This window comes from Macrosteles quadrilineatus, unplaced genomic scaffold (assembly GCF_028750875.1).
Source record: "Macrosteles quadrilineatus isolate MER2022 unplaced genomic scaffold, UCM_ALF_1.0 Scaffold_2__2_contigs__length_208266976, whole genome shotgun sequence".
Lineage (NCBI taxonomy): Eukaryota > Metazoa > Arthropoda > Insecta > Hemiptera > Cicadellidae > Macrosteles > Macrosteles quadrilineatus.
Window position 1 is genome coordinate 14765188 of NW_026542595.1, and position 12089 is coordinate 14777276.

The 12089-nt window shown below is 38.8% G+C and overlaps 1 protein-coding gene across 2 annotated transcripts in view; it reads right to left on the minus strand.

Moving 5' to 3' along the window:
* LOC128987032 (uncharacterized) overlaps positions 1-12089 on the minus strand; it is a 115898-nt gene that overhangs the window by 23354 nt on the left and 80455 nt on the right. For both annotated transcript variants that reach the window (XM_054407695.1, XM_054407694.1), the window contains 3 exons: positions 4567-4665; positions 3884-4087; positions 2973-3141 (listed from right to left, as the gene is read on the minus strand). In XM_054407695.1, coding sequence (XP_054263670.1) covers positions 2973-3141; positions 3884-4087; positions 4567-4665 — 472 coding nt within the window. The remainder of the gene's footprint in view (positions 1-2972; positions 3142-3883; positions 4088-4566; positions 4666-12089) is intronic.

A 12089-nucleotide genomic window follows, 5' to 3' on the forward strand; every position in this document is an offset into this window, starting at 1 on the left:
ACCTGTTTTCCATCACGACATTTCGGGAAAAGATTGTCTATTCCCTTCTTGGCCTTCAAGACAATGCTGTGGAATCTGTAACCGTAACTGGACACCACTACCCCTCTGAGTCTATGACTTTTGTTGGTGAAGGAAAAAATCAGACAAGAAAGAACGAGAAAGAACTGCAAGGTTTGCTACCAAAGAGTTGTGAATGAAGGAGTTCGCCAGGCAGCGAAAAACTTGATAAAGGTGACGGCACTCTGCATCTGCCATATGTGCCCTGATAAGCCATACTTGTGTAAAGACTGTTTTAAACCATTCATAAGGAAGAACAATAGTAAAGTAAAACACTTTCTTTGTACAATGAAAAAATGTTTACACACTTTTATGTCAAGTATTCCTAGATGACATACTGTTAACTTCATTAGGCCTAATATTTCTTTAACACGTTGAGTGCGGCCGGTCACCTAGGACCGGCCACCGGGCGTGCACCCAGGCCTGCCCAGTCACCTGTGCCCAGCTGCCGGACACGCGCCCTGGCCGGACTGGTCACCTGTGCCCGGCCAGGTCCCACTGAAATGAATCACTCAGTGTGACACAACCTTGTGGTAAGGACCGGAGTTATCGTTTGTGCGTTGCTAGCGTAACAATAACCTATTATTATCCTATTATTACGGTGCCAGTCTCCCGAGACCGGTAAATTTCCATTTACACGATTTATTGACTTTTTAAATTTATTGACGTATTTCTTCTGTGTCTTTGCTTTTTATACGACACAACAATATATTTTATAGTTTATTATTTTAGTTTATGTGCCTTTTAATAAAGACTAGTGGTCATCCAGTGGTCGAAAACTCGACCAAAAATACCTAATGTGCCGACTTCTCAATTTTCACCCCAAGCTGTAAATAAAACATGTGTTTGTGATTTATTCCATTTGTTTTGATTTTCTGTTTATATTTCGTCACCAGCTTGGCAACCCATAAAGCCCATGTTAATTTTTTAAAATTTCAAATTCATTTTTTGTGCTTATATTTGAATTTTTACCTAACCCGCCATGTTAAACTTCCCTATCTCAAGCGTGATGTATACAACTTCCTTACTTCTCGAGTGATGTAAAGTATCAAAAACTCACTCGGTGATGTAAAGAAACCCATTTAAATAACATTGAGTGCTTAACTTAAAAAATATACTTCTATGGAGCCAACGACGTTCAACGCTAGAAATCAGCTGTGCGCTTGAATGTTATTGTTATGCTTTAAAGTATTTTCCTAACCTAGCTTTTGTTTGTAAAAGAACGTTACTGTTAGAAGATGAGTGAAATGGATAATGAAATATATTGTACATAAACCTATGTATATTTTCGGGTCAGGTAAAATCTTGTACGTAACACGTTACGCAAGAGCGTGTTTACATCACTTAAGTGAATTTTGCAACTCGCTTCCGCTCGTTGCACAACATTCACTTGCGTGATGTAAAAACGCTCTTACTACACTTGTAATGTAAATAGCTATTAAAGATATCCTGCACATCTACAGGAAAATATCTTTCTAACAGTATGCGTAGATTGTCTCTGCGATGCACATGATCTGAGAAAAAAGGTTTGAAAGAAACATGCTTGCCTATTAATATATAGATGGACTCCCCAATACCAAATTGTTATCAGCACTTCCATGGCTCAATTTTGTTGAAATAAACAATGGTTGGGAGAGAGAAAGGGGCTGTATATAATTGTAGATGTTAGTTATTGTGCTATTTAACATTTTTAGTGTGAAAAACAGTGTTTGGGAGAACAAAAATGGACAATTTTCATCACGTTGCCCACAAAAATCATTGCGCGGGCCGGTTTGTTCACCAGTGACCGGCGATTGTCTAATGTTTTCTTTCTGATATTTAAAATATAATATTGTATTTCAGAAATAAAACAGGTTTCATAATATATTTTTTTATTTCAACCCAGTTTGATACTATTGGTTACTTGAAATAACTATATTTGATATAAATTGTTTCATACTTAAGAATTAAAGAATATATACATTAGAAACAAAATTAAACTGTAAGAAAAGTTCCTTTATATTTTTTTTTATTTGATCTAGTAATGTGATGTACAGGGTGTCCCAAAAAATACTGAACATCTTTGTTGCAGTGTAAATATTTTAATAACAGGCTTATACAAATTGTATTGAATGTAAAGTAACAAACATATTCTTAAGCTTTTTCTGGATATAAGTTTAAATGAAAAATTTCAACATGGCTTCCACTGTTGGCAAAAAGACTGTAATATGGTTATCTAACTCTGACACCACACTCCATGTCACATTTCATCAGTGATGTTGCTGAAGGCTGAATTGATTTTAAATCTCAATGCTCCAACATTGGAGACTTTCGACTCGTAACCTTGGTCTTTGATAAAACCCCAGAAGGAAAAATCACATTGTGTTAGATTATGTTTCAATGTGATATTCAACACACTGAGCTTTCTCTTGAACGTTCATGACGTTTGCCTTACTGTAGATTATGTTTTGAAGTTAAAGGAGTAACGACAATGGATGAGCTGATACATGCAAATCATGTTGAAAAAACTAAGTTCCTCTATCATATGGTAGTTTCAAAAATGATCTGTGGATGCCTAAATAGATTTATTAAGCTTCCAAGTTGTTCAGTTTTTTTGTTTTTTTTTACACCCTGTATAAAAAAGAAAAATTTATGCCGACCCGGTCGGATTGGCACATTTCAAGCCAACTCGCGCTTGTTTATGAATCAGCTGAACAGCATTATAAACTTAACACAATGCTATCTAGTCGCTGCTATTGGGGGCCGCTAGAGTTCAAGAGACGGCGTCTAGCGGCTGACCAGCAAAACACTGTCAAGGCTTCGTGCCGGCCCGACCGTGTCGGCAAGATTTTCCAGCCGACCATGCTATGCCAGTCGTCCCGATTGGGTCGGCGTGGCAGTTAAATAGGCTAAAAATAAAACTAACATATACATACCAATCACGACACTGTTTGTGTCGTCTACAAGGGAGGCCAGGTTGTACAGGAGACGCCAAAGTTCACGTTCCTTGATCTCATCACAGTAGAGTTTCATTATAAAGGCAGCTTCTTGTAGATTCTTAAGTGTTACTCGTAAGTCATATTTAGAACTTTTAGACTCCTGATTCTAAAATACAATTTATGCTTTATGTGAAAAATATATAATTTATAGATTGTACAAGTTTTTAAAGAAGTTACAATTATTAATATTTGTGAATTCTACATAAATGATTATACATGAATGAAATTCTAAATTGGACCCATAGCACTAAAAAGAGTTTGTCAGATGAAGTAAAATTTACACATAATTAAAATACAAGGAATAAATATAATTTCAGATTAAAATATGTCTATTTCTAATTCCAAGTTTTAAAAAACCACACTGTATTTTAAACGTTACAAATACTTATTCTAAGTCAGTTTTAGAAAATGTTGACTCTTACTCTTAGAAATATGTAAGTATAAGTAATTTGTCAAATTAAAGTTCATACAAAATGTTTAATTAATTTAACAATAGATTTACACCCTGCAAACCACAGATCTCACTGTGCCTTCTGTTGCGCCGTAAACATCGTAGTTCTGGCAACTGGTGTCAGGCGTGCGAGTCACAATGGCAGCCTGCTACAACGAACCTGTTTTGCGCTTGTCAAGGTTAATGATTCCTCCCTTGCTACAGGGAAAACAAAACTTCGTTATTTTTACTTCAGCTTGATGTTTAAATCGTTTATTTATCTTGAATAAACCTAAAGCAATGACCGTTTAAAATCCCAGCATTATCTTTTGGATATTCTGTATTTATTAAGTAAGACATGAAAACCATTAACCATTAACACAAGCAACTCGGTTTATTATCCACTACATTGGCGTACCGTTGTCAATCGTGTACAAGCAGTCCGCCAGTGAGAGACTGCAGTGTTCAGCTCTGCCAATATCTCTTTCTGTTTCTCTAGGGAGAGGTTAGAGTATCTGGTAGTGACATCACAAGTGTCATCTGGATCTGGTTGATCTTCAGGTAGTTCAGGGATCAAAGGTCCAGCTGACTGATGTAGGGCTGAGAGCCGCAGCACCTCACCCTGCAACGATAACACTGTGAGGGAAACTATCCAAAGTAGTCTCAAATATTCTCAAACAATATGTGTTGATGGTTAACAGTTTGTATTACCACTAAACTATCAGTTTTGCCACAAAAACAGGCCTGATGCAGGCCAAAAGCATTGGGAGAAGGCTGTAGTTTTAGCTGACAAAAACTAACTCTGTTGATGACATTGACATTACTCTCCTCTCGCAGACACAACTGCTATTCAGCACATGACAAATAGAATAGAAGTTTATTGTAATACATAGAACCTGAACATTAATTTTTAGAAATCCAAAATTGTGATTTTTAGATCCTAGGTGTGCAAAAACTCAAGATCAGCTTTATTTTTGAACATGAGATCAAATTTATAAAATAAACATTTTGTGTTTGAATTAACTACAATCAAATTAATCATTGAACTAAGCATTGAAAAATCAATGCTTATAATATTATAAAAATTGTAAATCGACTCACTTCACAATCCAATCGAAAAGATTTCAGCTTGAAGCGGAACTGAGCATACAGCAATTCCGCCATGCTGCAGTTGAAGACAATAGGATCAATCTTATTTTTCTGTAAAACAGCAATTTGGCATGATAACGACACATGAATATTTAATACAAAATAAAGAAGACCTAGAAGTTTATTTAGGTGCAGATAATAAGATATTCATTAGTGATGTGTCGGAATCGGTTGCTAATTAAAAATAATTCTTGGTTCTTGTTACTGGTACCATCAGTACACTACTAAATTGAACTCATTCTTTATAAGTTACTAGCTGTACCTGCGGGCTTTGCCCCGTTTAACTTTATAAGTGAGCTCGTTCGCATGGCTCAATCACGTCCTGGTTGAAGTTCGTTCGCTATGCTCACTCACTTTTAGGTTGGAGCTCGTTCGCTGCGCTCACTTGCCTTCAGATTAGCTCGTTCGCTACGCTAACTCGCTTCAGGTTGAAGTTCGTTCGCTACGCTCACTCACCTTTTGGTTGCAAATTAGCTGTTGTCATAAATTTAAAAGAAATAATAGTGCTGCACCCTGTTGGTAATCCTTGTAACTTTAATGCTATTGAACATCATAGAACAGAACCAACTTGTTTAATTGAAACAGCTGTTAAGATTCATTAATTCCATTTAAATATGAGTACTCATAAGGTATAATGGGAGACTTCCAGAGCCACTGGGGCGGAGCCCGAGAGTCCGATCAGAATAAAAACAGCTTAGTTTTCCTATTTAATGCCTAAAGAATCAGTGTACCAAATTTCAGCCTCCTAGGTAAATGGGAAGTAAGAGAATTAGTGATGAGTGAGTGAGTGAGTGAGTGAGTCAGTGAGGGCTTTGCCTTTTATATATATAGATTTTGTGAAATAAAATGTATATGTTGGCTACATATAAATAGCAGTATAATTTTGTTATATTTATGGTATGCCTGGGTCTATTTGTGATTGCAGTTTCAGAATTGGGAGCAGGTAGTTTCAAAATTTTTGAAAATTTTCAAATCGCAAATGTGAGAAATGATGGCCATATGTTCCTGTTATCACAAGGGATGATCACGGTTATTGCTGCAATCGAGGGAGATGATTATAACAAGTTTTGCTTTCCAGTCTTGCGGGGATTTGAGTTTTGCTACAGAAAATTTTCTCAAGATCTGTTTGGGCTAAGAAATACCCTCAGGTACCAAAAAATCACTAATATCTATAATATCTAGGGGTAGGCGAGAACTCAACTGTCGAGTAGTAGACGTTAAGCCGATTTCGTTATTTTCATTGATATTTGACAAGTAAATAACAAGAACGGAAAATGTTTGAGTTTTATTTAATCCCTTAATCCCTTTAAATATTGACATCCTAGGCCTAATAATAACCGGCAACCTAGACATCGCTTGCGTCATCCAATTCACTGACAGCTACAGCTGACACTGGGTACTGGGTGATAGGTTGTGGTGTGCGAGTGCGATGCATTGAAATTTCGATTCGATGCATCAATCCTGATTTGATCCAGCATGCATCGATTTGGTCACGATACAGTTTTAAAAAGGGATGTGTCGATTATCATCATCGATACCACCATCCATCGGTTACCACTTGGACATTGGTATCGGTACCAAGACTCGATTGTCAAAAGTCGATTCCGATGATACCAACACCTGACAGGGATAAATATTTTATTTTTAACATTTATTGACTTTATAGCTACAGTATTAGTTTTGTAATCACGGTTAACAATTTTCATAGCCAACTTGGAAACTATCTAGTTCAAAACAGCGACAGTGCCGGTGACATTGTTTAGCTTCAGCTCATTGCACAACACATTCTACATTTCAAGATGTCAGACTCAATTTAAGAGACAACCGGAGCGGGAATGTCTTGCCAACACAAAATTAATTATACTAAACAATGTCTGTATCAATAAGTCAGACATTTAGATGTATTATTTTTATTTTTAGTACAAAATAAATAACCTAAACACGTCAAAATGTTCAGTTTCATCCCTGCATTATATGCATCAATAGAAAAATTATATTCAACCATTAAACTTTAACATCGTCATCGTAGTATGGTTAGGCTTGCTTTATATTGCGCCAAAAAGTAGATCCATATTATATCTGAACTATATACCTGATTAAAGAGTTTAGTGAAGTTTTAAGTGCTACTATAGCATAATGTAGCCTATTCATTGAAAAATATCATAAGCCTTAGTCCATGTCGATTTTGTAATGTTATAACGGATGGTGAATGTTGACAATTAAAGTATGTAACAACAGTTCTCATTGGTCAGGAGGCAACAATGCACTGCCATGTCAGCCAATCGACTTTTGTGTTTCAATGGAGAAAATTACAATTTTGCTTTGACATCGTTTTATGTGCTTATGTTGGGTGGGAAGGGTATCGATAAATATAAATATCCTGATTCGAGATCAGATATGTAGGACGTGTTCGTTTATAAATAATGAGTATTCAAGTATAAAAACTGGGTTACAGACAGGTTCAAAACATCGATTGTTCCGATCCATTGTTGACACCCCTACACGGAGGCTATAGTGAGATCGTGCATAAGGGCCAGGCAGGTGGGTTCACAGTGAATCCACTCTGCCGAACCTTGCTCTTGGTATCATCGGGGACATAGTCAAACACTTTTGTTACTAAATAAAACTATGGAATGTTTTTTTTTTAAAGCACTCTTTTGGATATTCTAGTCCCAAAACATAATCTTTCTTGCAGGCTAAAAGTAAAACCTATCAATTACCATACTTTTCTCCACAGACGTTGACATATTCTACAATGTCTTTAAAAAATACCAGGGTTTCAGGTTTCAGTCAAAATACTTTTGTAAACATTGACAATGTGCTGTTTTAGCACAGTTCATTCCTTGACCACGATCGTTTTTACTCACTAGAGAAAAGACTCTCCTTACAAAAAGTATTTGGTCGGCTAAGATGTATGTAATTTTTTTAATGTATAACTGCAATTGCTTTTAAAAAGAAATACAAAAACTGTCAAATGACTTAGATTAATACTTATAAGCCTAGGCCTATTTATATATTAGAGGAAACTGTAATATATAAGGCTATATTACATTGCCAGAAGAATATTGAGTTTGTGTGTGTGGTTGGCTGCACTGCTGAGTGACGTCACCGACGAGGAACGATGGCACGAAGCGGAGTGAAACGGCAGTCGGAGTTGTCATGCTAATAGTAAGTTGTCCCAAGTATCGGGTTCCTTTAACTTATTAATATTGAGTAATACAGTTATTACATTTGGCGACGAAATTAAATCCGCGTGTGCGTGAAATGTCTAGTATCGGTCGGATATCGGAGTTTAATCCGTACGAAGAAGATATTAGTTCGTATTTGTTACGTTTGAAACACTTTTTCAAGGCCAACGAGGTCAAGGACGTGAAGCAGGTCTCCATCTTGATTACTGTAATAGGCCCTAAAATATTAGCCGTCCTCACCGATCTTATTTCTCCTAAGAAGATTGATGAAGAATCTTACGAAAATTTGAGCAAAATCTTGGAAGATCATTATTCTCCTAAACGCCTTGTGGTCGCTGAGCGTTATACTTTTTATAGTCGATGCCAGAAACAATCTGAAAGTATTGCCGAGTTCGTAGTGGCAGTGAAGCATTTGGCTTCGACGTGTGATTTTGGAACATTCTTATCGGACGCACTGAGAGACAAGTTAGTTTCGGGAATTAAAAATGAAGCAATTCGTCAAAAATTACTTTCCGAAGAAATGGATTTGAAGAAAACGTTGGCTCTTGCACTCAGGCTTGAACAGGCCGAGAAACAAACAGGTCTATTCTCGAATACAAGTGTTCAGGAAATTTCCAGGTTTCAGGTCAAGAAGAATGCACGTGTTTCCAACCGAGGTTCAAATTTTCACAGTGCAGGATCTAAATCAAATTCAAGTGATGTGAAGGGAGATATGTCTCAGATAAATAAGTGTTTTCGTTGTGGCAATCCAGAGCATAGGGCTAATAATTGCCCGTATAGTAATTACAAGTGCCATGGGTGTAAAAAGTTGGGTCACATCAGTAAGGGTTGCAGGTTCAAAAATGAAAATCCAGTGAAAAATTCCATAAAAAGTGGTAAATTTAAAATCCATCAGATGGAAGAGGAAAATAGGCCTAGGCCTAGTGGTGGTCCAGATGAAGTGAAGTTTGAAAGTTTGTCTTTGTACAGTATGAATTCTGGTGATAATGTTTCTGCCTTTAAGGTAAGCCTAGAAATAGAGAATGTATCCGTATTAATGGAAATTGATACTGGCTCGGCACTAACTGTGTGCCCTCAAGAATTGTTTAACAAATATTTCCCTCATGTACAATTGAGTACTGTAGATATCAAGTTGCTTACATATTCAGGCAATGAAGTCAATGTTATTGGACAAGCTTTAGTCAAAGTAGCCTACATGGACCAGACTTATCATTTACCTATGATAGTCGTTAAGATTGATCGTACGAACCAGCCTATGCTTCTAGGCCGTAGTTGGCTACAACATATCGCTTTTGACTGGAAATCTATTTTTACTTGTAATTTTAATAGCCTATCAGGCAGTGTTAAATCTAAGGGTGGTGAACCTAACCTAACCCTAGGTAAGGCCGTTGAGCCTAAAGTCGTTTCTGGTTTGAAACAAAAGTATGCCTCTGTGTTCAAAGGAGGTCCTGGTGAAATTAAGGATGTTGAGGCACGTATTGTGTTAAAAGAGGATGCTGTGCCAAAATTTTGTAAATATCGCCCTGTTCCTTACGCGTTGCGTAAATCAGTAGAAGATGAGATTGATAGGATGATTGCTGAAGGTATTGCTTATCCCGTTACCAGCTCTCAGTGGGCTACTCCTATTGTGGTGATTCAGAAGAAAAGTGGGGTGCGACTCTGCGGGGACTTTAAAGTAACCCTTAATCAAGTGATCCAGTCGGAACACTATCCCTTGCCTCAACCGGAGGACATTTTTGCTACTCTAGCAGGTTGTAGCTGGTTTTCAGTTTTGGACTTGGAGGCAGCGTATCTCCAACTTCCTGTGGCGGAGGAGTCCCAACCACTCTTGACTCTAACTACGCACAAGGGCTTAGTGCGTTTGCGACGTCTGCCGTATGGTTTGTCTTCGGCTCCGGCTCTCTTTCAAGCGGCCATGGACAAAATTATTGGTGGCCTACCTGGATCAGTGGCATATTTGGATGACGTACTGGTGGGTGGATCTTCGCAAGAGGAAGCGTTGTCACGCTTGGAGAGTGTTCTTCAACGTCTTCAAAGTTATGGAGTCAAGGTAAATGATTCTAAATGTAAATTCTTACAGCCGTCAGTACAGTACCTAGGCTACTGTTTGTCGTCCAAAGGGATCAGCCCGCAGGAGGGTATTTTGGAGGCGATTCGGAATGCACCCGAGCCAACTTCAAAAGAAGAGTTAAGAGCCTATGTAGGCCTTATAAATTATTATGGGAAGTTTATTTGCAATCTTTCAGACAAACTTAGCTGTTTTTACGATCTACTTCGTAAGGATGCACCGTGGGTATGGTCATCCCAATGTTCTTCTGTTTTTCAAGAAAGTAAGACATGGGTATTGTCTTCAGATGTCTTAGTTCATTATGATGTAAATAGACCATTAGTTTTGACTTGTGACGCAAGTCCACGAGGTGTTGGTGCCGTGCTTTCGCACCTTATTGATGGAGTAGAGAGGCCTATTGCCTTCGCATCGAAATCCTTGAGTGCTAGTGAAAGAAATTATTCACAGTTGCATAGAGAAGCTTTGGCTCTTGTTTTTGGAGTAAAAAAATTCCATAAATACATTTACGGTAGGAAAAATGTCGTGTTACAGACTGACCATGCTCCTTTAGTGACAATCTTTGGAAATAAGCGGGGAGTTCCCTGTGTCGCCGCTGCGCGTCTTCAACGATGGGCCCTGATCCTCTCCGCCTACAGTTTTGAAGTAAAGTACCGCCGTGGCTTGGACTTGCCACATGCGGACGCTCTTTCGAGATTACCGTTACCTGATGACGACCAATTGGAGCTGGATTCCAACTACATCTCTCATGTTTCTTCCCTGGTAGAGGCCTTTGACTGTTTCAAATTGGTGAGTGATCTCAATCCTATTACTGCTAAGGATATCGCTCGACTTACTGATACTGATCCTGTTTTGACAAAGGTCAGAGATTTCATTTGGCATGGATGGCGTGATAGTCAAGATTCTGAGCTGGTTGCTTATTTTCGAAGAAGGGATGAGTTGTCCGTAGAGAACCAGTGTGTTTTATGGGGTAGTCGAGTAGTGGTGCCAGAGAAACTGAGGAGTGCCGTTATCCAATTGCTGCATGATCAGCATCCCGGAATAAATAGGATGAAAATGTTAGCCCGAAGCTTTGTTTGGTGGCCGGGGATTGATAAAACCATTGAAGAGACTGTTCTCTCATGTCATGTGTGTCAGTGTACAAGGAATGCTGTGGCTAAGGTGCCATTATGTCAGTGGCCTAGAGCTTCAAGTAGGTGGCAGCGCATCCACGTGGATTATGCGGAAGACCCACTAACAAGACAACAAATGCTCATAGTTGTTGATAGTTTTAGCAAATGGCTAGAAGTGTTTATCATGAAATCTACTACATCGTTTAAAACCATTGAAAAACTGCGTACGCTGTTTGCGTCTTTTGGCCTACCGGAAGAATTGGTCAGTGATAATGGTCCCAATTTTGCTAGTGGGGAATTCAGAGAATTTCTGAGCAACAACGGTATTAAGTTTACGCTCTCACCTCCTTACCATCCTGCCTCGAATGGGGCTGCAGAAAGATTTGTACAGGAAGTCAAGAAGAACCTTAAAAGACAGGTTATGGCTAGTGGTTCTGAGACCATTTCTTTACAACATAAATTGGATAATTTCCTCTTTGCATTTCGCAACACACCCAGTACTGTCACTGGTGTTACCCCTGCAGAATTGTTCCTTCAATGGAAACCGAGAACTAAGTTGACAATGCTTAAACCCTGTTTATTGTCAGCCATTGATAAGAAGAGGGAGGCGCAGAAGGAAGCAGCCGATAACCATCGGGGAAGTTTCAGATCCTTTGTGGAGGGAGAAAAGGTGCTTGTGAAGTCAGTACGGCAGGAGATCATTTCTTGGATTCCTGGGAGAATTTTGGAGCGGAAAAGTCCGTCTACTTATGTGGTGAGCGTCCTGGGAGGTAAAATACGTTTCTGCCACGCTGATCATTTGAGATCTAGTAAGTTGACTGAGGAAGAGGAAGTTACAGTCAATAGGCCGGTAGTGCAATCTCCGATCAAATCCCCTGAGCACAAGTCTACTGTGGGAATACAAACTCCGCCAGAGCGATCACCTCGTGTCATGGAAACTCGGAATACCTCACCAAGACAACAACGGAGTGTAGGCCAACCAAAATCTCCAGCTACGCACACTACAGACGAGCATCCCGAAGTGCAGCCCAGCCAGCAGTGCAGCCCGCCATCACTTCGGAGATCTCAAAGGACTGTGCAAAAGCCGAAGCGGCTCGACCTTTAAGTTAA